Source organism: Mobula hypostoma, chromosome 30 (assembly GCF_963921235.1).
Source record: "Mobula hypostoma chromosome 30, sMobHyp1.1, whole genome shotgun sequence".
Lineage (NCBI taxonomy): Eukaryota > Metazoa > Chordata > Chondrichthyes > Myliobatiformes > Myliobatidae > Mobula > Mobula hypostoma.
In genome coordinates, this window is record NC_086126.1 from 13496662 (window position 1) to 13523671 (window position 27010).

General features: G+C 49.1%; 1 protein-coding gene across 1 annotated transcript in view; it reads right to left on the bottom strand.

The window, feature by feature from the left end:
- Window positions 1–27010, bottom strand: part of fibpa (fibroblast growth factor (acidic) intracellular binding protein a) — a 73939-nt gene that overhangs the window by 17804 nt on the left and 29125 nt on the right. Inside the window, exons 5-8 of the mRNA XM_063036261.1 lie at window positions 16074–16207; window positions 4740–4848; window positions 3653–3716; window positions 2353–2439 (exon numbers count right to left, since the gene is read on the bottom strand). Of these exons, the coding sequence (XP_062892331.1) occupies window positions 2353–2439; window positions 3653–3716; window positions 4740–4848; window positions 16074–16207 (394 nt within the window). The remainder of the gene's footprint in view (window positions 1–2352; window positions 2440–3652; window positions 3717–4739; window positions 4849–16073; window positions 16208–27010) is intronic.

A 27010-nucleotide genomic window follows, 5' to 3' on the forward strand; every position in this document is an offset into this window, starting at 1 on the left:
GCTGAACGCAGCAAAACACTGAACACATCCACATTGATTTGCTTCCCCTTTACGAAGGTGACAAAAATCTCAGAAGGTTTTTACTGGAGGATGAAAGAGAATTGTCATAGCCGTACTTTATTGATCCCGGGGGAAACTGGTTTTCGTTACAGTTGCACCATAAATAGTAATAGAACCATAAATAGTTAAATAGTAATATGTAAATTATGCCAGAAAATTATGAAATAAGTCCAGGACCAGCCTATCGGCTCAGGGTGTCTGACCCTCCAAGGGAGGAGTTGTAGAGTTTGATGGCCACAGGCAGGAATGACAGAAACAAAAAGGTGGAGTTACACTCGGAGGTCACTGTACCTAATAAAGTGGCCACTGAGTGTACATTCGTGGTCTTCTGCAGCTGTAGCCCGTCCACTTTAGGGCTTGAGTTCAGAGATAACGTGTGGGTATTTGATTTACTGTGGTTTTCCTGTCAGCTGGAACCAGTCTGGCCATTCTCCTCTGACCTCTCCCATTAACGAGGTGTTTTTACCCACAGAACTGCCGCTCACTGGATATCTTTTTGTTTTTCGCAACAGTCTCTGTAAACTCTAGAGACTGCAATGCATGAATATCCCAGGAGATCAGCAGTTTCTGAGATACTCAAACCACCCTGTCTGGCACCAACAATCATTCCATGGTCAAAGTCATTCAGATCACATTTCTTCCCCCATTCTGATGTTTGGTCTGGGCAACAACTGAACCTCGTGATCATGTCAGCATGCTTTTATGCACTGAGTTGCTGCTACGCGATTGGCTGATCAGATATTTGCATTAACGAGCAGGCGTACCTAATAAAGCAGCCGCTGAGTGGCACTGACTGGCTCTAGAGTCCAAATTTAACTGTTTGAAGAAGGATGGGAGAGTCTAGGACCAGAGTAGAATGAATAGAAGGAACACCCTCTAGAACAGTGATGAGGAAGAATTTCTTTACCCGGAGAAGGATGAATCTGTGGAATTCATTGAGGCCAAGTCATTGGGTATATTTTAAGCAGAGGGTGATAGGTTCTTGATTAGTAAGGGTGTCAAAGGTTACAGGGAGAAGGCAGGAGAATGGGGTTGAGAGGGATAATAAATCAGCCATGATGGAATGGCAGGGCAGTCTCAATGGGTAATTGGTGTAATTCTGCTCCTGTGGCTAATGGTCTTAGACTATTAGACATAGGACCAGAATGGTCTAAGAATCCTATGCTTTATGGAATTAAATAATGTCCCTGGATCCTCAGGGCAGTGGACAGGGCCAGTGTGTCACAATACCAGGCACCCGGTTGATTCTGACCTGTGTCTGGCTGGCCGTCTGTGGCTGCCTGTGTCAGCGTGTACACGTCCCTGTGTGTGTGCTTGTCCATCTGTGTGTTTGTCTGCATGTCCGTGTGTCTGCCTCTGTTCATGTGTCCCTGCGTGTCCGTCCCCGTCTGTCTGCACGTCCGTCTCTGTGTGCATGCGTCTATGCGTGCATCCGCTTGTGTCTCTGCATGTCTCTCTGTGCGTCCGTGTGTGTCTGCGTCTGTATGCCTGTGTGTGCGCCTGCGTGACTGTGTCTGTGTGTGTGTCTACGTGTGTGTGTGCACATCTGCATGCACGCGTGTCGGCGTGTCTCTGTGCGCGTGTCTGTGTGTCTCTGTGTGTGCGTGTCTGCGTGTGACTGAGCTGTGACCCACATTTTCTGCTACCAGGCTTTGACGTTTCCACACCACTTCACTGTGCATTCATATAAATTTGCCAACGTTTTAGATGACGTGCAAATAGGCCATTCAGCCCCTCTGACCTGTGATAACGGCCAATCTGTTGCAGGACTTAACTCCTCTTGTTCATTATTCCTCCTTCACCCTTGTGTGAAGTGGGACGGGGAGGGAGGTTAGGGGGCTTCCATTTTCCTGTCATTCATTCTATGGGGTTTCTTGTTTTGCGGAGGTCCGTGAAGAGTAAGAGTTTCAGGCTGTAACCCTCAGAACCCCGCTCCAGTATCCTTCACCATCAGCCTCCTGAACCAGTGTGGATAACTTCACTCACCTCAACCCCGAACTGACTCCACAACCTACAGACTCACTTTCAAAGACTCCACAGCTCTTGTTCTCAGTATTATTTACTTCCTATCTTCTTTTGCACATCGGCTGTTTTAGTCAGTCTTTATGTACAGTTTTCATAAATCTTATTGCATTTATTTCCCTGTAAATGCCTGCAAGAAAATGAATCTCAGGTCACAAATCCATACTTTGAAAATGACTTAAACGCCAGGAATCCCGCTTGCACACTCCCTAGGGGAGCAGAGATCGCCTCTTCTCTGTGAGGACCACACTCGCCTTCCTGGGGACTCACCTTCTCCACGAGGTCGATGAAGAGATCGCGCACATCCTTGGTGTGAATGAGCTTGGCAGCGATGTTGATGAGAGCCCGGGAGAGATTCTGCAGAGGGAAGTCACAGAGGAGGTGTCCAGGAAGGATTTTACACTTAAAACACAAGAGACGTCCGTCTGTGGCCTGAGGTGCTGCCACCACGAGGCCGCACTCAGGTTGGACGAGCAAGACCTCGAATTCCGTCTGGGTCGCCCCCAACCTGATGACATGAGCATTGATTCCCCCCCCCACCTTGATTTTACCATTCCCCATTCTTACTAAGCCCATCACCCCTTTACTGGGGCATAGGACGTCCCGACAGAGCCTCACCAGAGACGTCTGTCCTGGGCTGAAGGTTGATGGGCCCTGTGGCTTCTGCTTTCACCATACATCTTCAACTCAAAGATCCTTCCTCCCAGGAGCTTCAGTTGGCGTTTCTGTAGCTCCCGGTATTTTCCTTTGGTGGGGCATCAGAGGGAGGTGATGGGCAGGTGAGGCAAAGAGAAGGAAAAGCAGGGAGCCAGATGGGGAGTAACTGACGTGTTCCCAGCCTCATGCTCAACCCTCCTCCTTTCACGTCCGGGCTTGGGATTGTCCCTCTTATGCCCCACCATAAGAATTAGGCCATTCGGCCCTTTGAGTCTGCCCCACCATTCCATCATGGCTGATTTATTATCCCTCTCAACCCCGTTCTCCTGCCTTCTCCCCGTAATCTTTGACACCCTTACTAATCAAGAACCTGTCAACTCCACTTTAAATGACTTGGCCTCCATGGCCACCTGTGGCAATGAATTCCACAGATTCACCGTCTGCTGGCTAAAGACCTTCCCCTTCTCCCATGGTCCTCTCCTATCCGATTCCTCCTCCTTCAGCCCTTTACCTCTCCACCTATCACCTTCCAGCTTCTTACTTCATCCTCCCTGGCCCCGCCTTCCCCTTCTCCTGGCTTCACCAATCACCTGCCACCTTGTATTCCTCCCCCTCCCCTCCACCTTCTTACTCTGGCCTCTTCCCCCCGCCCTTCCTTTCCAGTCCTGGTGAAGAGTCTCGGCCTGAAACGTCGACTGTCTACTCCTCTCCATAGATGCTGCCTGACCCGCTGAGTTCCTCAGGCAATGTGTGTGTGTTGCTCAGGATTCCAACAAGTTCTGAGCAATGTTTGAGCCAAAGCTACCTCACCACCCTCGCAAAGAGTCACTACCAACTGCGGAAGAGCACTGGTCAAAGCACAGCACGGCTGCTAAAGTTTTTTTTTTAAACAAACTAAACATGCTTACTTTACCTTAAAGTTTGCTTCCATTTCATTGAAGACGCTGACTTTTCCCCTCAGAGCAGTGCAGACCAAGCTGAGAGAAACACAGAGTCACCGATAATCAGAATACTTCACAACTCAAAGAATTCGACAGCAGAAAGCGGGCTTTCAGAGAAAGTTCCAGACCAGCGTTACAATAGAGGGAGTTCACTCTGTGTCTGACCCCGGGAGTGTGTGATGGGACGGTGTGGAGGGAGCTTCATTCTGTGTCTGACCCTGGGAGTGTGTGATGGGACGGTGCGGAGGGAGCTTCACTCTGTGTCTGACCCCGGGAGTGTGTGATGGGACGGTGTGGAGGGAGCTTCACTCTGTGTCTGACCCCGGGAGGGTGTGATGGGACGGTGTGGAGGGAGTTTCATTCTGTGTCTGACCCCGGGAGTGTGTGATGGGACGGTGAGGAGGGAGCTTCACTCTGTGTCTGACTCCGGGAGTGTGTGATGGGACGGTGTGGAGGGAGCTTCACTCTGTGTCTGACCCCGGGAGTGTGTGATGGGACGGTGCGGAGGGAGCTTCACTCTGTGTCTGACCCGGGGAGTGTGTGATGGGACGGTGTGGAGGGAGCTTCACTCTGCGTCTGACCCTGGGAGTGTGCGATGGGATGGTGCGGAGGGAGCTTCACTCTGCGTCTGACCCCAGGAGTGTGTGATGGGACGGTGTGGAGGGAGATTCACACTGTGTCTGACCCCGGGAGTGTGTGATGGGATGGTGTAGAGGGAGCTTTACTCTGTGTCTGACCCCAGGAGTGTGTGATGGGACGGTGTGGAGGGAGCTTCACTCTGTGTCTGACCCCGGGAGTGTGTGATGGGACGGTGTGGAGGGAGCTTCACTCTGTGTCTGACCCCGGGAGTGTGTGATGGGACGGTGTGGAGGGAGCTTCACTCTGTGTCTCACCCCGGGAGTGTGTGATGGATCAGTGTGGTGGGAGCTTCATTCTGGGTCTGACTCCGGGAGCGTGTGATGGGACGGTGTGGAGGGAGCTTCACTCTGTGTCTGACCCCGGGAGTGTGTGATGGGATGGCAGCGAGAGACTGAGCACAGCTCCAAACAACCTGCGTACCTTTTGTGTTGGTCTAACAGGTCCTTGTCAGTGATGAGCACTTTCAGATCCTTGAGGTCCTGCAGGAATTCCCTATCCAGGTCCACATCCATGTCATCAACATTGGAGTCTGCAGGAGGGACAATCACACATCAGTGACTGCTGGACTGACTGACCACTCCACCCCCAAAACCCCTTGTCAGTCTGAACCCTTAGCAAGGGCTTCTTAACCCTGAGCAAAATTTCCAGTGTTGAAGAAATTTGGCTGTGATTCTATTAATGTTTTAGATTTTTTTTTAAGAAGGCAAATGGGATGTCGCCTTCATTGCCAGAGGAATTGAATTTAAGAGCAGGGGGGTCATGCTGCAACTGTACAGGGTACTGGTGAGGCCGCACCTGGAGTACTGCGTGCAGTTCTGGTCTCCTTACTCGAGCAAGGATATACTGGCTTTGGAGGTGATGCAGAGGAGGTTCACCAGGTTGATTCCAGAGATGAGGGGGTTAAACTATGAGGAGAGATGGAGTCAATAGACAATAGACAATAGGTGCAGGAGTAGGCCATTCAGCCCTTCGAGCCAGCACCACCATTCACTGTGATCATGGCTGATCATCCACAATCAGTACCCTTTTCCTGCCTTCTCCCCATATCCCTTCACTCCGCTATCTTTAAGAGCTCTATCTACCTCTATTTTGAAAGAATCCAGAGAATTGGCTTCTGAGGCAGAGCATTCCACAGAACCACAACTCTCTGGGTGAAAAAGTTTTTCCTCAACTCCGTTCTAAATTGTCTACCCCTTATTCTTAAACTGTGGCCCCTGGTTCTGGACTCACCCATCAGCGGGAACATATTTACTGCCTCTAGCGTGCCCAATCCCTTAATAATCTTATATGTTTCAATCAGATCCCCTCTCATCCTTCTAAGTTCCAGTGTATACAACCCCAGTCGCTCCAATCTTTCAGCATATGACAGTCCCACCATCCCGGGAATTAACCTCGTGAACCTACGCTGCACTCCAATAGCTAGAATGTCTTTCCTCAAATTTGGAGACCAAAACTGTACACAATACTCCAGGTGAGGTCTCACCAGGGCCCTGTACGACTGCAGTAGGACCTCTTTGCTCCAAAAGTAAAGCCTGGAACTGTACTCGCTGGAATTCAGAAGAATGAGAGGAGATCTTGTAGAAACATTTAAAATTATAAAAGGCACAGGATAGAGGCAGGAAAGTTGTTTCCACTGGTAGGCGAGACTAGAACTAGGGGGCAAAGCCTCAGGATTCAGGAGAGTAGATTTAGAACGGAGATGAGGAAGAACTGCTTTTCCCAGAGAGTGGTGAATCTGTGGAATTCTCTGCCCAATGAAGCAGTGGAGGCTGCCTCAGTAAATATATTGAAGACAAGGTTGGATAGATTTTTGCATAGTAGGGGAATTAAGGATTATGGGGAAAAGGCAGGTGGGTGGAGATGAGTCCATGGTCAGATCAGCCATGATCTTATTGAATGGTGGAGCAGGCTCGACGGGCCAGATGGCCGACTCCTGCTCCTATTTCTTATGTTCTTGCGTTCACGTTGCTAGGAATGCCAACATTTATTTTGTGTCTGATGTTACAGTGTTCGCCGAGCTGGCAATTAGCTTGCAGACATTTATTCACCAGTCGAGGTGACATCCTCAGTCCACGGTTGTTGGCGTTTCCCGCTGGACGTGTTCACTTTTACAATAGGCTCCCCATTCGCTTGCCTCGCTCCTGATTGGCTACCCCTTCGGTTGACCTTTGAACTCTACTGGCTCGTGTTTCTTTGGCTCTTCCAGGGCTTCGTAGATGGCGTCGATTTATTTACGCAGTCATCAGAAGAGAACCATGCGTCTAAAAATTCTCCTGCTTGCCTGCGCCAGAGCCGCCGCGCTGTCCTTCTCGGTCGTCAAGTACCGAGATCAGCGACAGTGGATCATGTCTCCGTCTTGCCATTTTGTGTTCCCGTAAACGAGCTGAGAGTTTGCGTCCTGTCTGGCCGACACAGCTCACGTCTCCACAGTTGAAACTGTGCACCACATTGCTTTTGGGTGTAATTCTGGCTACCCCATCACGGGAAGGTTGTGCGGGCTTTGGAAAGGGTGCAGAGGAGGTTTACTGGGTTGCTTCTCCAGATTAAAGGGTGTGAGCTATCAGGAGAGACTGGACAAACCTGGCTGGTTTTCTCTGCAGCATCGGAGGCTTAGGGGAGGCACAAGAGATTTATAACATTTTGAGAGCTATAGATAGAGTAGGTGTGGTCAAACATTGGACAGCATGTATTTGAAGATAAACTTCATTTGTCAAATGTACCTCGAAACATACAGTGAAATGCATCGTTTTTGTCAACGACCAACGCAGGGTGTGCTGGAAGGTGAAGCCAGAAGCGTTGCCATGTTTCCAGCGCCAACGTAGCATTCCCACAGCTTACTAATCCTAACCCGTACGTCTTCCGAAGGTGGGAGGAAACACGTGAGGTTATGGGAGGGGGAGATCCTGTTGAAACCTACCGAATGTTGAAAGGATCAGATGGGGTGGATGTGGAGGGGATCTTTCCTATGGCAAGGGTATCCAGAACTAGAGGGCACAGCCTCAAAATTGAGGGGCGACCTTTTAGAGCAGAGGTGAGGAGGAATTTTGTTTTAGCCAGAGAGCAGTGAATCAGTAGAACACTCTGCCACAGACTGCAGTGGAGGCCAAGCCCCTGGGTATATTTAAGGCGGAAGTTGATAGTTTCCTGATTGGTCAGGGCATCAAAGGATATGGCAAGAAGGCAGGTGTGTGGGGTTGAGTGAGATCCGGGATCGGCCATGATGGAATGGTGGTGCAGACTCGATGAGCTGAACTGGTCTAATTCTGCTCCTCTATCTTATCATCTTAACATACAGACTCCTTACAAGCAGCTCAGGAATTGAACCCTGATTGTGTTAAACTAGCTGCTACACTTACTTACTGCCCGTTGCGCCCCTGGCATTTAGGACAACCATGAAGGTCCTCCATCTTTGTCCATACTGTTACGTACCCCGTAACGGGTTAAAGAACCAGCAGAAATGGAAGCCACCTAGGAGTCTAGTATTGCTAATAACTAACGCTTGTTTATTAGTAAATACGCAATACAGTAATATAAAATCAGATAAATCAAACAGGTTAGCAAAGTTCATGCATATATAAGTGTGGAAATATAAAAAACAAGCTTCTTCAAGCTTAGCAGGTAAATGGATACAGTCTTAACGATGATGGGTAAATGAAATCAGTTCCGTTCGTGGTACTGAGTTGAGTAGTGATGGAGAGAGAGATGTTATGGTTGTTCGAGTAAGCTGATGCCATCGATCCTTCCCGTTGTCCTCCAAAACTTCCAAGTTAGCCAGACTTGACCAACTTAAGAGCGCCGTCTTCAAGTGATAGTCTACCAACCTGGGCAAAGGTTAGACACTCTGACAGACTCCACAGAGTCGCTCTTTCCATGCACTAGTAATCACAGATCGATTCCTCACAATCGATCCTCAGTCCCACACTCGAGGGCACCTGAGAAGGATATAGTGGTAACTTCACCACACCCTTGTGCGTCTGCGTGTCCTGTGAAACAAGCTGGATTAACTACTGTTGTGCTGAACACCAGCTGTCCATCATGTAGCTCCTCCCTTCTCTCTCTGTGAGAACTCAGAAGCTGGCAGTGTCCTTGCAGAAATCCCAAACAAACTGTGAGCAGTCTTCGCCTTTCTCTCTCTCTGTAACAAGTTGTTTGTGCGGTACAGCTGCACGCTCGCTCTCTCTTTTTAAAGGCACAGTCCATAAGGGATAATTCAGGATTCCGTCACAATACCTTCACACACAGAAGGATTCTTCACTGCTGTTTCCGTAACAATTTTTTTTTGCCCTGTCAGGGTTGTTAGCCCCGAGCTGAACCCCTAACCACCCCCCCACCAGACCCTGGACCACTTTTAGCCTGGCCTATTTGGCACAGGTGATCCTACCAAGAGCCAAAGCGTAAAGCGCTCCGGGAAAGCGGAGCTCTCCGGGTCATCGAGGCAGGCAAGCCACCAAACCCTACGACAAGGCCCTGGTCCTCTTGAGGTCGCTGCTGTGCTACCATGATGCCTCTTTAGAGTGAAGGTGGAGAAATGTAGAGGAGATTACAGGGAGTGGTGGGTGCCTGGAGTGCACTCTCAGGGGTTGTGACGGAGGGACAAGGACCAAGTTCAAGTTTATTGTCTCCTTACTGTACATATGGAACTATGGTCCTCCAGACCAAGGTACACCCACAAAACATATCACACACAGCACATAAACCAAAATAATACCATAAATAGGTTAATAAAATACAGTTCAAAATGCCTGTGGCGCACGGCGCAGGTAAACAGAACAGTGTCCTAGTGATGAGACCTCATTGGTGACAGGGTATTCATTAGCCTCACCAGCCGAAGCAGGAAGCCGTTAGCCAATCTGGCAGTCCATGTCCTGGTGCTCCTGTACCTCCTTCCTGATGGTTGTGGGTCAAACGATCATATGGGCTGAGAACCTCACGTGGGCTGTATATACCAGCTGTGTGGTGAAAATAGCACAACAGCGCCTCTTTCACCTCAGACAGTTGAAGAAGTTCAGTATGGGCCCCCAAATCCTAAGAACTTTCTATAGGGGCACAATTGAGAGCATCCTGACTGGCTGCATCACTTCCTGGTATGGGAACTGTACCCCACTCAATCGCAGGACTCTGACGAGAGTGGTGCAGACAGCCCAGCGCGTCTGTAGATGTGAACTTCCCACTATTCAGGACATTTACAGTGACAGGTGTGTAACAAGGGCCCGAAGGATCATTGGGGACCCGAGTCACCCCAACCACAAACTGTTCCAGCTGCTACCATCCGGGAAACTGTACCGCAGCATAAAAGCCAGGACCAACAGGCTCCGGGACAGCTTCTTCCCCCAGGGCATCAGACTGATTAATTCATGCTGATACAACGGTATTTCTATGTTATATGGACTATCATATTGTACATACTATTTACTACAAATGACTATAAATTGCATATTGGCCATTTAGACGGAGACGTAAACATTTTTACTCCTCATGTATATGAAGAATGTAAGTAATAAAGTCAATTCAAAGAGTTTCTGGGATGGGTGGTACAGTTCCTCAGCAATGCTTCCGGCCCTTCGTTTGCGACAAATACGGTGGGGTGGGGTGGGGTGGGGAGAGGAAGCCCCGGTGATTCTGTCAGCGATTTGTACTGTCCTCTGGTCTGAAGCCTTGCAGCTTCCGTTGCACACAATAACGCAGTCAGACAGGATGCCCTGGACGGTGCTCCTGCAGAAAGTTAACAGAACGGGGGCGGGGAGCCGTGTACGCCGCATCCTGCGCGGAAAGCGGAGACGCCGCTGTGCCCTCTCGACTCATGAGCAGGTGTTGCGCGTCCAGGTTAGATCGTGTGCAGGCAGAAGTATGATTGGTCATCACGTGTGGCACGGACATTGTGGGTCAAATGGCCTGTTTCTGTACTGTACTGTTCCATGTTGCTCGTACATGTTTGTTAGAGTGAATTTTCTTGGGTAGATGATTCGTTCACACTAAATGACTTTGGCCACCAGATTTCTATTTGCCAAAGTACTGTGGATTGAGTCCACAACAATGCGCTTCCTAAAAGGGTGAGAATACCAGATGCTTCTGGCGCAGTAGTTTGACCAGATGCCGTAGTTTCGAAGACAGTATTATCTATACTTTTATAAATATTAATGATCTTCTATGTTAGCACGTAAAATGCCAAATAAATGTATTGTGGACTTAACTTGCATTCCTAAAGGCTGTGGATACCGACCCAGACACGTTGGCGTCGGAAGGAAAGGATGAAGTCAGTAGGTGTGATGTTTGTATGTAGCTTCAAAAGGCAGCATTGTCTATAACTTTTTAAGTAGCAATTGCCTTTGTGTTAAGCATATAAATATCGAGCCCACATTGGGCTAGCAGACCTTTCTACTGAAAGCATCTCCGTCCGTATGATGCCTGCTGTACCTTCATGGCGAATAAAGAAGCTGCCTTGTATCTACCAGTGACTCTGTCCCTCCAGTGATTTCATCCACGCTACAACATATTTATATATACCAGTGACAATGAAGGAACAGAGTTAGATTTCCAAGCTGGAGGGCAATGTCCCCTCCAAGGTGTATACACACACACACATCTTTTGCTACTCGTGCACAAATGAATTTAAACTGCGCACAAAACGTTGTCACCCTCTATCAAAGGTTGATAGTATAACATGCGGTCGTATAGGATATGAGAAAATAATACTCACTGATGCGTATTAGTTTTATTTCTTTTAAACAATGAACAACAAACTGGACTTGATAGTTTATTATTTTCAGAATAGCTTCAGGTTCACTTCCTGAAAATTCATTAGAAATTAAAAATTTAAAACGTGTTGTTGTCACTGGGCAAAAAGAAATTGCACAGCACAAGATTTTTGCGCACACTGGTCATGACAAGTTCGAGGGAACATTGCTGGTAGGGGAACCTGCAGATGCAGAAATCTTGACAGTCTTGATTTCACAGCCCCAGAGACCCGGGTTCGGTCCTGACCTGTGTGCGTGGGGTTTTCAACGCACGTTTCCCTGTGACCGTGATGGGTTTCCTCCCATGTTCCAGAGATCAGGGGAGCTGTCTGCTGCAAATTGCCCCGCGAGGTCAAACTTCTCAAGTTGAGATGATGGGAACATGGGGGAGGAGGGGGGCGGTGGGTGTAAATGGGTTGGCACAGACACGGTGAAGTTTTGGGGACAGCACGGGAGCTGTTACAGTGCCAGCGGACGTGGGTTCAATTCCCACTGCTGTCTGCAAGGAGTTTGTACGCTCTCCCTCTGACTGCATGGGCTTCCTCTGGTCACGTGGGTGCAACTGGGCAGCGCGGGCCTGTTACCCAAATAAAAATGGGGGCTTCTATCATGAGGGACCCAAACATCCAGGTCAGCCCCCCCCCCACCCCTTCTCACTGTCACCATCGGGCAGGAGGTACACAGAAAAGTACCACACTGGGCAAACTATTCACCCACAATGTTGCTCGATACAAGTCTGAAGCTCCACACCACCACGTTCAGAAACGGCTACTTCCCCACAGCTGAACCAACAGGCACAACCCTAACCCCACGCCAGCAATGGACCACCTCTTCCCTTCCCTTGTCTTGTCTCTGATTGTGTCTTTTTCGACTAAGATCCTGTTATGCACAGTTTCCCTCTTCATTGTGTTGTATAACTTAGGTTTTGTTGAAATTGCCTGTACATTCGCCTGCTCATTAATGCAAATATCTAATCAGCCAATCACGTGGCAGCAGCTCAATGTGCAGAAGCACGCCGACACGGTCAGGAGGTTCAGCTGTTGTTCAGATCAAACATCAGAATGGAGGAAGAAATGTGATCCAAGTGAATTTGACCGTGGATTGATTGTTGGTGCCAGACAGGGTGGTTTGAGTGTCTCGGAAACTGTTGATCTGGGGTATTCACGCACAGCAATCTCCAGAGTTTACAGAGAACGGTGCGAAAAACAATTACGAAATGCAGTGAGCGGCAGTTCTGTGGGCAAAAGTGCCTTGTTAATGGGAGAGATCAGAGGAGAACGGCCAGACTCGTTCAAGCTGACAGGAAGGCGACAGTAACTCAAATAACCACCTGTTACAAAGCGGCGTGCAGAAGAGCACGTCCGAACAAGTCGAACCTCGAAGTGGATGGGACACAGCAGCAGAAAACCACGAACATACACCCAGTGGCCACTTTATCAGGTACAGGGGGTACTAACTAAAGTGGCCACTACACGTATGTACCTGTGATGCTGCTGTTAGTGTTTCATTACAGATGTACCTCACCGTACTTGTGCACAAGACTATAAACTCAACTCAACCTGAAGGACCTCTCTCCATGCTGTATCCCAAGACCTTGAATGTATTTTATTATTTAGTTAGCGACACAGTACAACGACTCTGTTTCGCCCGATTACACCCACGGGATCAACTAACTACTGACCTGGACATCTTCAAAATTCAAAAGTTCCAAGTACATTGATTATCGAAGTGTGCATACATTATACATCCTTGAGACTTGTCTTACCGGCAGCCACGAAACAAAGAAATCCCCAAAGAACCCAGAAAGGAAAGAAAACCGCCAATGTGCAGAGAAAAAAAAGAGGTCAAATTATGCAAACAGTAAAAGTAATAAATGGCACTCAGAACGAAAGTGACTCCATAGACACGAATCGAGTAAACGTTGTGGGGAAGCGTGCAGAATCTGCCCGACCCTCACCTCTGGTCCCAACACCCTGCCTTTTCAATCTGTGTTTAAATCATCCAAACATCGGGTCATTCTTCGCTGCAGAACCCGGGCCCTGTCGCTGCGATACGCTCTGGGCCTGGACCCTGCCACCATATTTCAGCCCGTACCCGACTTACCCTAATCGGCCCGGCGTTTCTATCGATCGAACCTCGGGCCTTACCTCGCTCTCGGTTTAGGGGGGCAGGCCTCCACTCTTCCTCACTTCCGCCCATGCTTTAGGTTGAAGGGGGACCAATATCCTGGTGGGAAGGTTTGCTAAAGGCTATTGGGGAGAGTTTAAACTGGAATTGCTGGGGGGTGGGAACCAAACTGAAGTGACGGAGGAAAGGGAGGTGGGGTCACAAATAGAGAAAGCTTGGAGACAGTGCGAGAGGGAGGACAGGCAGGTGAAAGAGAAGGGTCGCACTCAGACCGATGGTTTGAGATGTGTCTATTTTAATACGAGGAGTATTATGAATAAAGCGGATGAGCTTAGAGCATGGATCAGTACTTGGAGCTATGATGTTGCGGCCATTACAGAGACTTGGATGGCTCGGGGGCAGGAATGGCTACTTCAAGTGCCAGGCTTTAGATGTTTCAGAAAGGACAGGGAGGGAGGCAAAGGAGGTGGGGGTGTGGCACTGTTGATCAGAGATAGCGTCACGGCTGCAGAAAAGGAGGAAGTCATGGAGGGGTTGTCTACAGAGTCTCTGTGGATGGAAGTTAGGAATAGGAAGGGGTTTTTTTTTTGTATAGACCACCCAATAGTAACAAGGACATCAAGGAGCAGATAGGGAGACAGATTCCGGAAAGGAGCAATAATAGTAGGGTTGTTGTGGTGGGAGATTTTAATTTCCCAAATATTGATTGGCATCTCCCTAGAGTGAGAGGTTTAGATGGGGTGGAGCTTGTTAGGTGCGTTCAGGAAGGTTTCTTGACACAATATGTAGATAAGCCTACAAGAGGAGAGGTTGTACTTGAGCTGGTATTGGGAAAAGAACCTGGTCAGGTGTCAGGTCTCTCAGTGGGAGAGCATTTTGGAGATAGTGATCACAATTCTACCTCTTTTACCATAGCATTGGAGAAGGATAGGAACAGACAAGTTAGGGAGATGTTTAATTGGAGTAAGGGGAACTATGAGGCTATCAGGCAGGAACTTGGAAATATAAATTGGAAACAGATGTTCTCAGGGAAATGTACTGAAGAAATGTGGCAAATGTTCAGGGGGTATTTGCGTGGGATTCTGAGTAGGTACGTTCCAATGAGCATGGAAAGGATGGTAGCGTACAAGATCCGTGGTGCACAAAGGCTGTTGTAAATCTAGTCAAGAAGAAAAGAAGAGCTTACGAAAGGTTCGAAAAACTAGGTAATGGTAAGTGGATGTTGATCCTTTATTCTAGAAAGGGAGTAGAGATGGCCCAGGAAATTATAGGCCAGTGAGTCTTACTTCAGTGGTTAGTAAGTTGATGGAGAAGATCCTGAGAGGCGGGATTTATGAACATTTGGAGAGGCATAATATGATTAGGAATAGTCAGCTTGGCTTTGTCAAAGGCAGGTCGTGCCTTACAAGCCTGATTGAATTTTTTGAGGATGTGACTAAACACATTGATGAAGGTAGAGCAGTAGATGTAGTGTATATGGACTTCAGCAAGGCATTTGATAAGATACCCCATGCAAGGCTTATTGAGAAAGTAAGGAGGCATGGGATCCAAGGGGACATTGCTTTGTGGATCCAGAACTGGCTTGCCCACAGAAGGTAAAGAGTGGTTGTAGACGGGTCATATTCTACTTGGAGGCTGGTGACCAGTGGTGTGCCTCAGGGATCTGTTCTGGGCCCCTACTCTTTGTGAATTTTATAAATGACCTTGATGAGGAAGTGGAGGGGTGGGTTAGTAAATTTGCTGATGACACAAAGGTTGGGGGTGTTGTGGATAGTGTGGAGGGCTGTCAGAGGTTACGAAACATTAATAGGATGCAAAACTGGGCTGAGAAGTGGCAGATGGAGTTCAACCCAGATAAGTGTGAGGTGGTTCATTTTGGTAGGTCAAATATGATGGCAGAATATAGTATTAATGGTAAGACTCTTGGCAGTGTGGAGGATCAGAGGGATTTTGGGGTCCGAGTCCATAGGACACTCAAAGCAACTACGCAGGTTGACTCTATGGTTAAGAAGGCATACAGTGCATTGGCCTTCATCAATCATGGGATTGAGTTCAAGAGCCGAGAGGTAATGTTGCAACTACATAGGACCCTGGTCAGACCCCACTTGGAGTACTGTGCTCAATTCTGGTCAACTCACTATAGGAAGGACGTGGAAACCATAGAAAGGGTGCAGAGGAGATTTACAAGGATGTTGCCTGGATTGGGGAGCATGCCTTATGAGAATAGGTTGAGTGAACTCTGTCTTTTCTCCTTGGAGCGACGGAGAATGAGAGGTGATCTGATAGAGGTGTATAAGATGATGAGAGGCATTGATAGTGTGGATAGTCAGAGGCTTTTTCCCAGGGCTGAAATGGCTAGCACGAGAGGGCACGGTTTTAAGGTGCTTGGAAGTAGGTACTGAGGAGATGTCAGGGGTAAGTTTTTCACGCAGAGAGTGGTGAGTGTGTGGAATGGGCTGCCGGCAACGGTGGTGGAGGCGGAAATGACAGGGTCTTTTAAGAGACTCCTGGATGGCTACATAGAGCTTAGAAAAATAGAGGACAATGGGTAAAGCCTAAGTAGTTCTAAGGTAGGGACATGATCGGCACAGCTTTGTGGGCCGAAGGGCCTGTATTGTGCTGTAGGTTTTCTATGTTTCGATGCGGGAGAAAGTTGGAACACCCAAAGTCACAGGGAGAATGTATAAACTCTTTACAAAGACTGGTAGTACTGAAGCCCCGGGTTGCTGGTGCTGTAATAGAGTTTTACTAACTGCTACGCCACTCTGAGAAGTTGAGGCAGAAATAACCAACGCTATGCCGGAAGTTTAAATCAGAGACCGTTGAGTCAGGCGGAGCTCTTCGACAAGACACACACCCGCGTTTCGGTGCAGCCCGTGAAACTCTCACTCACCTACGGCCCCCAGGGTCCAGTTCTGTATCAGCTGCTCAGCACAGCAGGCAAAGTCCTCGAAGGTCAGGTACTGAAGCTTCTTCTTCCCGGTCTCGAAACGGTTGTTGGCGAAGAACACCACGGCGGCGTAGTCACTGGAGGGAAGAGGGGTCATAGAGTCACACGGCACTAAAACAGGCCCTTCAGCCCTGCTCATCCGTGCCAACCAAGCGAGTCCCACTTTCCCTGGCTTGGCCCATATCCCTCGAAACTGTCCCGATCCACGTACCTGTCCAAATGCCTTTTCTATGTTGCCTGACCTTCAGAGTTCCTCCGGTACTTTTATTTATTCAGAAATGCAGCACGGTTAACAGGCCTTTCTGACCCAACAAGCCCACACAGCCTAATTACACCCAATTCATCTACTAACCCGTACATGGAGCAGAGTCGACAGGCTGGATGGCCTAGTTCTGATCCTACGTCCTATGGTCTACAAGAAACCAGGAGGAAAGCCACACAGTCACAGGGAAGACGCACGAACTCCTTAGAGTCAGCAGCGGGAACTGAACCGTGGTCACGCTCGCTAACTGATACGCTGTTTTCTCTGCCCTATTTTGTGTGTGTTGCACTGGAGCTCCAGCGCGTGTCAAATGGTTGTTGTGACGCGTCTAGTGTGGTAGTATAGTGGGTCGTGCTTGTCGCTCTCACTTTCAGCTTCCACCGCTGGCCAGCAGTCTCACGAAAAGGAGAGCTGAATGTGTCAGTCTCTCCCTGCCAGTACACAGCAAGCCTCACGTCGTGCCTCCTCGCTGGCGACACATGGAAACCGAACTCCTCTCGGACTCGGGCTGAGCTACAGAGGACGGGGAGGAGGTCCGGCCCCTGCACACGTAGCACGCAGGCCCACCGGTGTGTGGACACGCCCTGGTGCCCGTGAACCAGATCCCCAGAGATGGGTAAATAGCCCCACTGCCTTGCAGGCAGCCTCGGGGGAGACGAAGGCTACGGGAGTAAAACCCAGACAGCAAATCCGGAGTGGAGCCCCTGAGGCGTCTGGATGTCACCGAACATCCTTCCGGCAGCTCCTGCAGCCGAGCTGGTGACAGACGTATCGCTTCATAAGCTTTCCTTTGGACTCCACCGGTGAGGCCGAGAGGGGGATCTTGATGACTGGGCATCTCAGGACCTCCACACCTTCCACCCAGGCTTGTGATGATGATGATCATCATCACTCATTGCCCTTTGAGCCAGGCAGATGCCAACCAACCACAACCACACTGGAATTCCAGCATCTGCAGAAACTCTTGTGCTCATATTTTATACATTGCTATTGTACCTGCCTCAACCACTTCTGTAGGCAACTTGTTTCTTATTCAGAAACCCACTGTGTGAAGTCTCCTCAGGGCCCTCTTAAATAGTCCGACTCCCACCTTACCTGGAGGTACAGGAGCCTCAGGTCCCACACCACCAGGTTCAGGGACAGTTATCACCCCTCAACCATCAGGTCCCACACCACCAGGTTCAGGGACAGTTATCACCCTCAACCATCAGGTCCCACACCACCAGGTTCAGGGACAGTTATCACCCTCAACCATCAGGTCCCACACCACCAGGTTCAGGGACAGTTATCACCCCTCAACCATCAGGTCCCACACCACCAGGTTCAGGGACAGTTATCACCCTCAACCGTCAGGTCCCACACCACCAGGTTCAGGGACAGTTATCACCCTCAACCATCAGGTCCCACACCACCAGGTTCAGGGACAGTTATCACCCCTCAACCATCAGGTCCCACACCACCAGGTTCAGGGACAGTTATCACCCTCAACCATCAGGCTCCTGAACCGGAGTGGATAACTTCACTCACCTCAACTCCGAACTGATTCTACAACCTACAAACTCACTTTCAAGAACTCTAACACCTCACGTTCTTAGAACTATTCATTTATTAGAGTTTTTTTTTGGAATTTGCACAGTTTGCCTTTTGGGCAATTTGTCAGTCTTTGTGTGTAGCTTTTCATCGATTCGATTGTATTTGTTCTGCTGTGAGTGCCTGCAAGAAAATGAATCTCAGGGTTGTATAAGGTGACATATACATACTTCGATCATGAATTTACTTTGAACTTAAAGCTGTGCTCTCTAGTCTTCAGTTGCCTTTCTCCTGGGAAAAGGCGAGTGGGGGTTCAGGGGTAGGGGTAGGGGTCCTGCCCTCTCTCCCTGGCACCCCACTTCTCCTCCTCTTCCGAAAAAAGGCATGGTGGGGGTCGGGGGTTGGGAGGAGAGACCCCCGACAAGACTTTCAGCAAGGAAGTCAACCATTCAGCCCATCTGGTGGGTGCTGGTGTTCTCGCTGTGAGCTGAGTGGTGCCATCTGGGGACAGAGGTGAGAACAGATTCAGCAGGGGAGAGTGCGGCTGCGGGATTGGAGATAAGGGACCGTGGGGCACTGAAGTGGAGAATTCATTCAGAGAGCTAGCAGTAACTTTATGAGTAGAGTGGTCCCAATAGAGAGGATACAATCCCTTCCACAGGAATACTTTTGTTCAGCCAATGGGCTAAGGATAGCTGGTTTTATAGTGGGAGGGACCTGCTATTCTCTGTATCAGATAAGTTGGGCTCAGAAGGATGCTGGGGTGGGGGGGGGGTGTTGAAATTCCTCTCATTAGCTGGAGGAACTGAATATATATTTCAGCCCACTGAGTCTATGCCAGCTCTCAGTAAAACCTCATTCCCCCACTTATCTATTCCCCTAGCTTCACCCGCCACCCTCAGAGAGCTGCAGCATTGAAACAGGCCATTCAGCCCATCAAATCCATGCTGACCACCAAGAACAGATATACAGAAGGGTACCGGAAAAGGGCCAGTAACAGTCACTCACCCTGTTCGCGGACTGTTTGACCCACTCTCACCAGAGAGGAGGCTACGTACCGTCCACGGCAAGACCACCCAACTCAAAAAGTTACTTTCCCCAAGCAAGAAGTTGATCAACACTTCCACCCCACCACGACTACCTTATCATTTCCTGTCAAGAGTCACCTCATGCACAGACACTCCTGTACCTAACAACACTTCATGGACATGCAATCAATAAGCTATCTTCTGAATTCATATTGATTGCGTTCTTATTTTAATTGTGTGCCCTATCTTTTGTGCAGGGTTTTTTTTGTGCTGATTCAGATCCGGAGCAACAATCGTCGAGCACCTCCACACCATCGGCCGTAAGTGGGGCTCCCCGGTGGCCAAACAGTTTAATTCCAATTCCCATCCCCTTTATGACACATTGGTCCGTGGCCTCCTGTTATGCCATGATAAGGGCACCCTCAGGGTGGAGGAGCAGTACCTTGTATTCTGTCTGGACGGCCACGATGGCATGAATATCGATTTCTCCTTCCGATGAACAAATCTTCCCTCCCCCCAACCTCTATTCCGCACTCTGACTTCTTTTCGTCTGCCTATGCCTTCCCCCTGGGTCCCTTTCTCCTATGGTTCACTCTCCTATCAGATTCCTTCTTCTCCAACCCTTGACCTTTCCCACCTTCCAGCTAGCCTCCTCCCCCTCCCCGCACCTTTTTATTCTGGCATCTTCCCCCTTCCTTCTCACTCCTGAAGAAGAGCCTCGGCCCGAAACCTCGACAGTTTATTCATTTCCATAGATGCCGCCTGACCTGCCCAGTTCCTCAGGTTGGCAATTTTTTTCCATTCTCGTTTACACTGTGCGTACAGGAAATCACATTAAACAATCTTGACCACCCATTTACGGCTCCTGTGTCAGGTCCCATTCACTTCATTCTCTGGCAATCCCATCAGCTCCCCCACCAGGTTCCACCCATCACCCACACACTGGGGGCAACTTACAGCTCACAGGGATGCGGGAGCACGTGGGCGAAACACAGTCAGTGACAGTTCAACCTTCAAAGTAAATTGATTTGTCAAGGTAGATATACGTCACCATATACAGCCCCAACACTCATTTTCTTGCCGGCATACTCAATAACCCCACAACAGAATAGTAACCATAATAGAAACAATGAAAGCCCGTGCTTTGGTGATGAGCGTAACGCTTTCAAGCACGGGCAATCCGGGTTCAATTCCTGACGTAGGTTAATCGGTCATTGTAAACTGTCCCATGATTAGGCTGGAGTTAAAATGGGTGGGTTGCTGTGTGGTTCGAAGGGCTGGGGGCAGGGTGGGGGGTGGGAAAGAGGAGGGACAAGTGGACAGAGGCATTCAACCAGTGTGCAAAAGAAACACACACGTATACGCAGGCACACATCACTGGAGCTCTACCTGCTGCGCCAATGGAAGCCTCTGAGCTGGCAGAGGGGTGTGTGAGACGGGCAGGCCAGCAAAGTCTAACAAATAGCACATCCTGCTTCAGGGTGGTTCGCGCCCTGGTGTGGAGCGAGCCTGCCTCCTAGTGGCGGGACCCAAATGCACAGGAGGGACCCTCAGCGGTGAAGCCAGTGCCCCAGTGGGAACCGGGCAGGACGTGGGTACATGATGAGTTGCCTCTCCTGCTGAAGAACAGGCACCCATGGCCTCAGTGAGCCCTCGCCCAATAGGGGACATGCAGTGGCCGATTCCGTTCCCTTATGCCCTGGTGTACAACGCAGAGGCTGTGTACAACAAAGCCTCTACTTCCTGAGGAGACTGAGGCCCTCTGGAGTGTGCAGGCCTCTCCTTCACATGTTCTACCAGTCTGTTGTCGTCAGTACAACCTTCTATGCGGTGGTGTGCTGGGGCTGGGGCAATGGCATCAGCACGGGTGAAGCCAGCAAGCTCAAACTGATTAGAAAGGCTGGCCCCGTTATAGGAGTCAAACTGGACACACTGGAGGCCGTCATAGAACAAAGGACCCTACGGAAAATCCTGGCAATTGCGGACAACGTTTCCCACCCTCTGCATGCCACCTTGGCTGAACAGAGGAGCACTTTCAGTGACAGACTGAGACAACTGCACTGCTCCAAACAGCGCGATATGAGGTCATTCTCACCCTCGGCCATTAGGCTCGATAATGAGTCAACCTATCACCGGGGAAGTGATGACCCCCTCCTGATAGACTATTTGAGGTAACTTATTTTTCATTCTTTCTTTCTTCTCTTCCAATATTTGTAGATCTGTGCACTTGTAATGCTACTGTGACACTGTAATTTCCTCTGGGATCAGTAAAGTATCTGTCGAGTGGGAGAGAGTGGGTCTCTGAGACTTCACTGTAGCACGAGCGTGCCTCTCAGCACCCAAGAGGTCCCACGTGGCACAGCGCTCTAACACTGATACCGGTACTGTCACGTGGCTGCGCAAGGCGCAAGGGGCGGGTCGTGCCTCACCGGCCTGAATTGAGCCGTCCCCCTACCAACACCCCCCCACCCCCCCCCAAGGAAGCAACAAACCAAACCGATGAAGCTAAAGCGGTGGGTACAGGCGTGAGGCGAATTGGTAACGGCTGCACAAGGCAAACATCGAGTGGACGGCCACAGTGCGGGATTGGCAGTACCAGAGGGCATCCTTTTAAGGTGATCAGAGCAAAGTACAGGGGGATGCCAGAGGCAAGTTGTTCTTCCAAATAACATGGAGCGTGGTGGTACAGGCAGACAGCATTAGGGACGTTTAGAAGACTCGTAGATGGATGAAAGGAAAATGGAAGCCTCTGCAGGAGGGAAGCACTGGGCCGATCCTAGAGTAGGTTATAAGCAGTTGACACAACATTGTGGGCTGAAGGGCCCATATTGGACTCGGCTGTTAGACACGACTGTTTATTCCTCTCCATAGATGCTGCCCGACCTGCTGAGTCCCTCCAGCTCAAGATTTCCAGGATCTGGAGCATCTCTAGTGTTTACGTTCTATGTACCCAGACACCGTGAGAAGTTTCTCTCTGCCATCCAGACAGACCATTCCACACACACGTACATTGAGGTAGCAGAAAGAAAACTATGTAGGTAGGATAGTGGCATTACTGGCGGCAAACAAAACAGCTAACTATCGTATCAATCACACTTTTTCTAGAAAACAATCACTGCAGTCAGTAACTTTCCTTTTGGAGCTGAGCTTTCGAACCGCCTGCACAGCCTTGCATTTTTGCGACGTGAACTGAAAATTCGTGGGTGCAGGACGGTTACAGCTTGGCGTGTACAAGCCAGATTGGGGCAACGGGGACACGGACCGGAGACCGAGGAGCAGGCCAACGTGGCTGTGGCGGACTTTGAGAGAACTCGAGATGGCGGCTCCAACGCTGGGCGGCAGGACCCGTGCCCGAGAGCGAAGAACAAGCCGACGTGCGACCAATTTAAGAATCGGCCCAGATTGGAAAGCTCGGGTAGGGGCTGAATCGGGACGGCAGGGCCCAGACCCGAGAGCGCATTGAAGCGACGGGTCCCGGGTCCGGGAGCAAGTTTACGGGCTGATGTTTGGTCAATTTAAGCGCTGGGCCAGATTGAAAAGGTCAGGGTTTTTCTCAAACTATGTCTTGCTTAAATTTAGAAAAAATTAGAAGCGTCATTTATGACCCTTCTATTAAATTTGAAGGGATTTGGAGACCATTTATTCAATATTTTCATATGATGTAATTTGACCCTTTCCAATTCTATTTTGTTACTCCATATTTGGGGAGAGGAGTGGAGTTTAGGACACTAAAGGTCTTATCTGAGGTATCATAATAGCCCATTCTTTTTCTTTTTTTTCTTTAGTTTAGTTTTCTTTTAATTGGGTTAGATTTTTTTTTCCTTTTGGGGCATAATTTTTTTTTTCTTTTTCATGTTATTTTTATATTTTCACCTTATATTTTCCTATATTATATTTGTACTTTTTGAGATTTTGGGAGGCTTATCAATTATGTATCAATTGAGCTCATACTTGTATAAACTATTTATCAATAATGTAATCCCAATTTATCTGTATCTATTTTTTGTAATGTTTATGATGCTGAAATTAATAAAAAAGATTGAAAAAGAAAAAGGTCAGGGTGTCAGGGCCAGAGGTGAGAAACAGGTTGGTGTTCAGCTCGCTGCTCTGCAAGGATCCTGGATCGACTGTGACTGGCTTCTTGGCTTTGAACTCACTTTCCAGAACTTTAATTTATCGTTTGGACGATTTGGTGGGTTTGTTTTTTTTTTGCACATTGGGTGTTTTTTTTTTAAATGGGTTCTTTGTTTGCGTCTGCCTGTGAGGAAACGAATCTCAAGGTTGTAGATAGTACAGATACTTCGATAATAAATGTACTTGGAACCTAGTCAGTCAGGCACGTTAGGCAGGATGCAGAGAATGGAGGGATATGGATCACCTGTAAGTAGAAGAGATTTCGTTTAATTTGGCTTCAGGGTCAGCAGAGACATTGCGGGTTGAAGGGCCTACACCTGTACCATAATCCCTTCTAGTATGGTGCAGCACTGACAAAGAGGAAGTGCCGTGCAGACAGACACGTGAACTGCATGGCCACGATGAGACAGATTCTAGGATTAAGAGTTCAAGAGTCTGATAACTGGACTGTAAAAGCTTCGTAAAGCACTGGGGAGGCCTCACTTGGAGCACTGTGAGCAGTTTTTGGCCTCTTATCTGGGAAAGGATGTGCTGACGTTGGAGAGGGTTCAAAGGAGGTTCGCAAAAATTACTCCAGGATGGAAAGGCTTGTTATATGAGGAGTGTTTGATGGCTCTGGGCCCGTATTCACTGGAATTCGGAAAACCTGACTGAACCCATCAAATGTTGAAAGCCCTTGATAGAGTGGATGCAGAGAGGATGTTTCCAACGGTGGGGGAGTCCAAGACTAGTGGACACAGCCTCAGAATAGAGGGACGTCCATTTACAATAGAGATGAGCAGGAATTTCTTCAGCCAGGGAGTGGTGAATCTGTGGAATTCGTTGCCACAGGCAGCTGTAGGTGCCGAGATAGTGAGTATATCTAAGGCAGAGTTTGATAGATCCTTGGTTAGTCGGGGCATAAAGGGGTACGGGGGGGGTAGGGGAGGCAGGAGGCTGGCACTGAGAGGGAAAATAGATCAGCCATGATGAAATGGCGCAGCAGACTTGATGGGCCAAATGGCCTAATTCTGCTCCTATATCTTATGGTCTTATAACAGTGGGACAGAAACCATCCTAGCGCCTGGTTTATGCTCTCGGGATTTTGTAGCTTCTGCCTGACAGGAAGGGAGGGGGGAGGGAGAGAAGAGAGAATGACTGCGGTGGGGGTGGATCCTTCATTATGTCAGCTGCTTTCCCCAAGGCAACAGGACGTGCAGACGGAGCAGTCGGCGAAGGGGAGGCTGGTTTCCGTGATGTGCTGACCTGTGTCTAAAACTCTCCGTAGTTTCTTGTGGCCTCAGGCAGAGCAGTTCCTTGGCCAAGATAGGATGCTTTCTACGTTGCATCGAGAGATGCGGGGAAGAGTTGTCTGGGACATGCCAGATTTCCTTAAAGATTCAAAGTGCATTTATTATTAAAGTATGTATACAGATTACAACTCGACAGTCATCCTCTTGCAGGCAGCTACAAAATAAAGAAACACCACGAACCCCATTCAAGTAAACATCAAACACCCAACACACAAGAACAAACTGCGCAAACGGCAAAAAATGAGTGAACAACACATAGAATATCAAACATCACCAGGAGTATTCAGCTTAGTTCATTTCAGCGCCCCTGGCCTACTACAAGCCACAAAGCCTTTCTTCGCAAACCTCCCCCACCCCTTCACCACCCCCCCGCCCCCGTCAGCATCGATCACTCCAATAAAACAGCTCAAAAACAGCAAGAGTAACTAGAACCCATAAACACATGCAACATGAACCTCAAAGTCCCCCAAAACGAGTCTACAGCCTCGCGGACCAATCCTTGCAAGGTGGATTCCAAGACTCCTGCACTTTCCCCCGACAGCAGCGAGCAAGAGTGAGAAGAAGACCGATCATAACCAGGCTCACGCCGCCAAACAGCCCGTCCTCTGCTCTCGTCCTCATCGACTTCAACCTTGCTCAATGCCCCAGTCGGAGAGAAGCAATGGAGCCGATCATGGGCTCGCGCCCCCCCCACCTCTCCCCATCTCCAGGATTGCAGAACTACAGGCCTCACGTTCTGCTCCAAACCTCACCGAACTTCCTCAAAGGCAGCCCACCGCCAGATCGCTCAATCAGCCATCAAAATGTAAACCCCAAGCTCCAGTAAGTGGTAGGAACGTATTTGAAAGAAGCAGTTTCATGAAACTATCTGCAGGACGTTGCCGTTGGTCGTTCTGAAGATGAGCGTCCTTAGCATGTTGTGCTTTCGTAGCCATAGAGTTCAACCTGGCAGCTTCTGGTTTAAGATGGTTTTACTGAGGTGGGTGACAGCTTACTGGTGGTTCATAAAGCACGATACACAACTAGAGACTTTATTAACAACACATTTTCTGTGGTAAATTGTGGTAAACTATCACTTGCAAACAATGAAGAGGCCAGCACAGGCGAGACACGTGGGTGCGATGCAGAGTCGGGGCAAGGTTGAGGCATGTTTGAGACGGAGTCGGAGCGGATGGATTGAAGAGGATTCGGACCGGTGGAGTTTTGGAGACTGTCCACCTAAGGCTGGTTCGATCCAAGCGCCGAGCCAATTTGGAAAAGGTCGGGTGCAGGCCGGAACGTGGCAGCGGGGTCCAGACCCAGAGCGTATCGATGCAACGGGGCCTGGGTCCTAGTGTGGAGGACGACCCAGTGTCTCGGTAATCTAAACACCAGCCCAGAGAGACTGAAAAGACAGGGCGTCGGGTCCGGAGGCGAAGGTTTGGACAGATTCTGCTCGTTCTTCCGCGACGTTTACTCCTCTCTCCCCGGCACTGAGGCTGCGAGACTGCCCTAGCTGCTCCAGACTCCGTGTCGGCACGCTTCGCGGCAATTTGCCCCGCTGTGCAATGAACTGAGGTTATGGGCTTATCCCGGTTGCTATTGGCTTCTGCTCCATGGACTCAATTTTGGTTCAGAATGCTGTTTACATGATTTGTGTTTTTTTTTGCCTCTTTCTTGCACATTGGGTGCTTGTTGGTCTTTTTTTTTAAAAGGAAAAAAGGGGTTCCTTCAGGTTTCTTGTTTTGTGGCAACCTGCAAGCAGACAAATCTTAAGGTTGTATAATTTCTACAAACTTTGAATGGCAAGTTGCTGATGGTATGTATACCAAGGAACTTGAAGCTGTCAACCATCTCCACCGTAGCACCACTGACATGTATTCCACCTCACTTCCCGAAAGCAGTGACTAACTCCTTAATTTTGCAGACACTGAGGGAGAGGACGTCGGAACCTTTCTACTTTATTGCATTCACTGTTGGTAATAGACAATAGGTGCAGGAGTAGGCCATTCGGCCCTTCGAGCCAGCACCACCATTCAATGTGATCATGGCTGATCATCCACAATCAGTATCCAGTTCCTGCCTTATCCCCATAACCTTTGATTCCACTATCTTTAAGAGCTCTATCCGTTTCTTTCTTGAAATCATCCAGAGACTTGGCCTCCACAACCTTCTGGGGCAGAGCATTCCATATATTCACCACTCTCTGGGTGAAAAAGTTTTTCCTCAGCTCTGTTCGAAATGGCCGACCCCTTATTCTTAAACTGTGGCCTTTGGTTCTGGGCTCACCCATCAGCGGGATCCTGCTTCCTGCCTCCAGCGTGTCCAATCCCTTAATAATCTTATATGTTTCAATAAGATCCCCTCTCAGCCTTCTAAATTCCAGTGTATACAAGCCCAGTCGCTCCAATCTTTCGACATATGACAGTCCCGCCATCCTGGGAATTAACCTTGTGAACCTACACTGCACTCCTTCAATAGCGAGAATGTCTTTCCTCAAATTTGGAGACCAAAACTGCACACAGTACTCCAGGTGTGGTCTCACCAGGGCCCTGTACAGCTGCAGAAGGACCTCTTTGCTCTTATACTCAATTCCCCTTGTTATGAAGGCCAGCATGCCATTAGCTTTCTTCACTGCCTGCTGTACTTGCATGC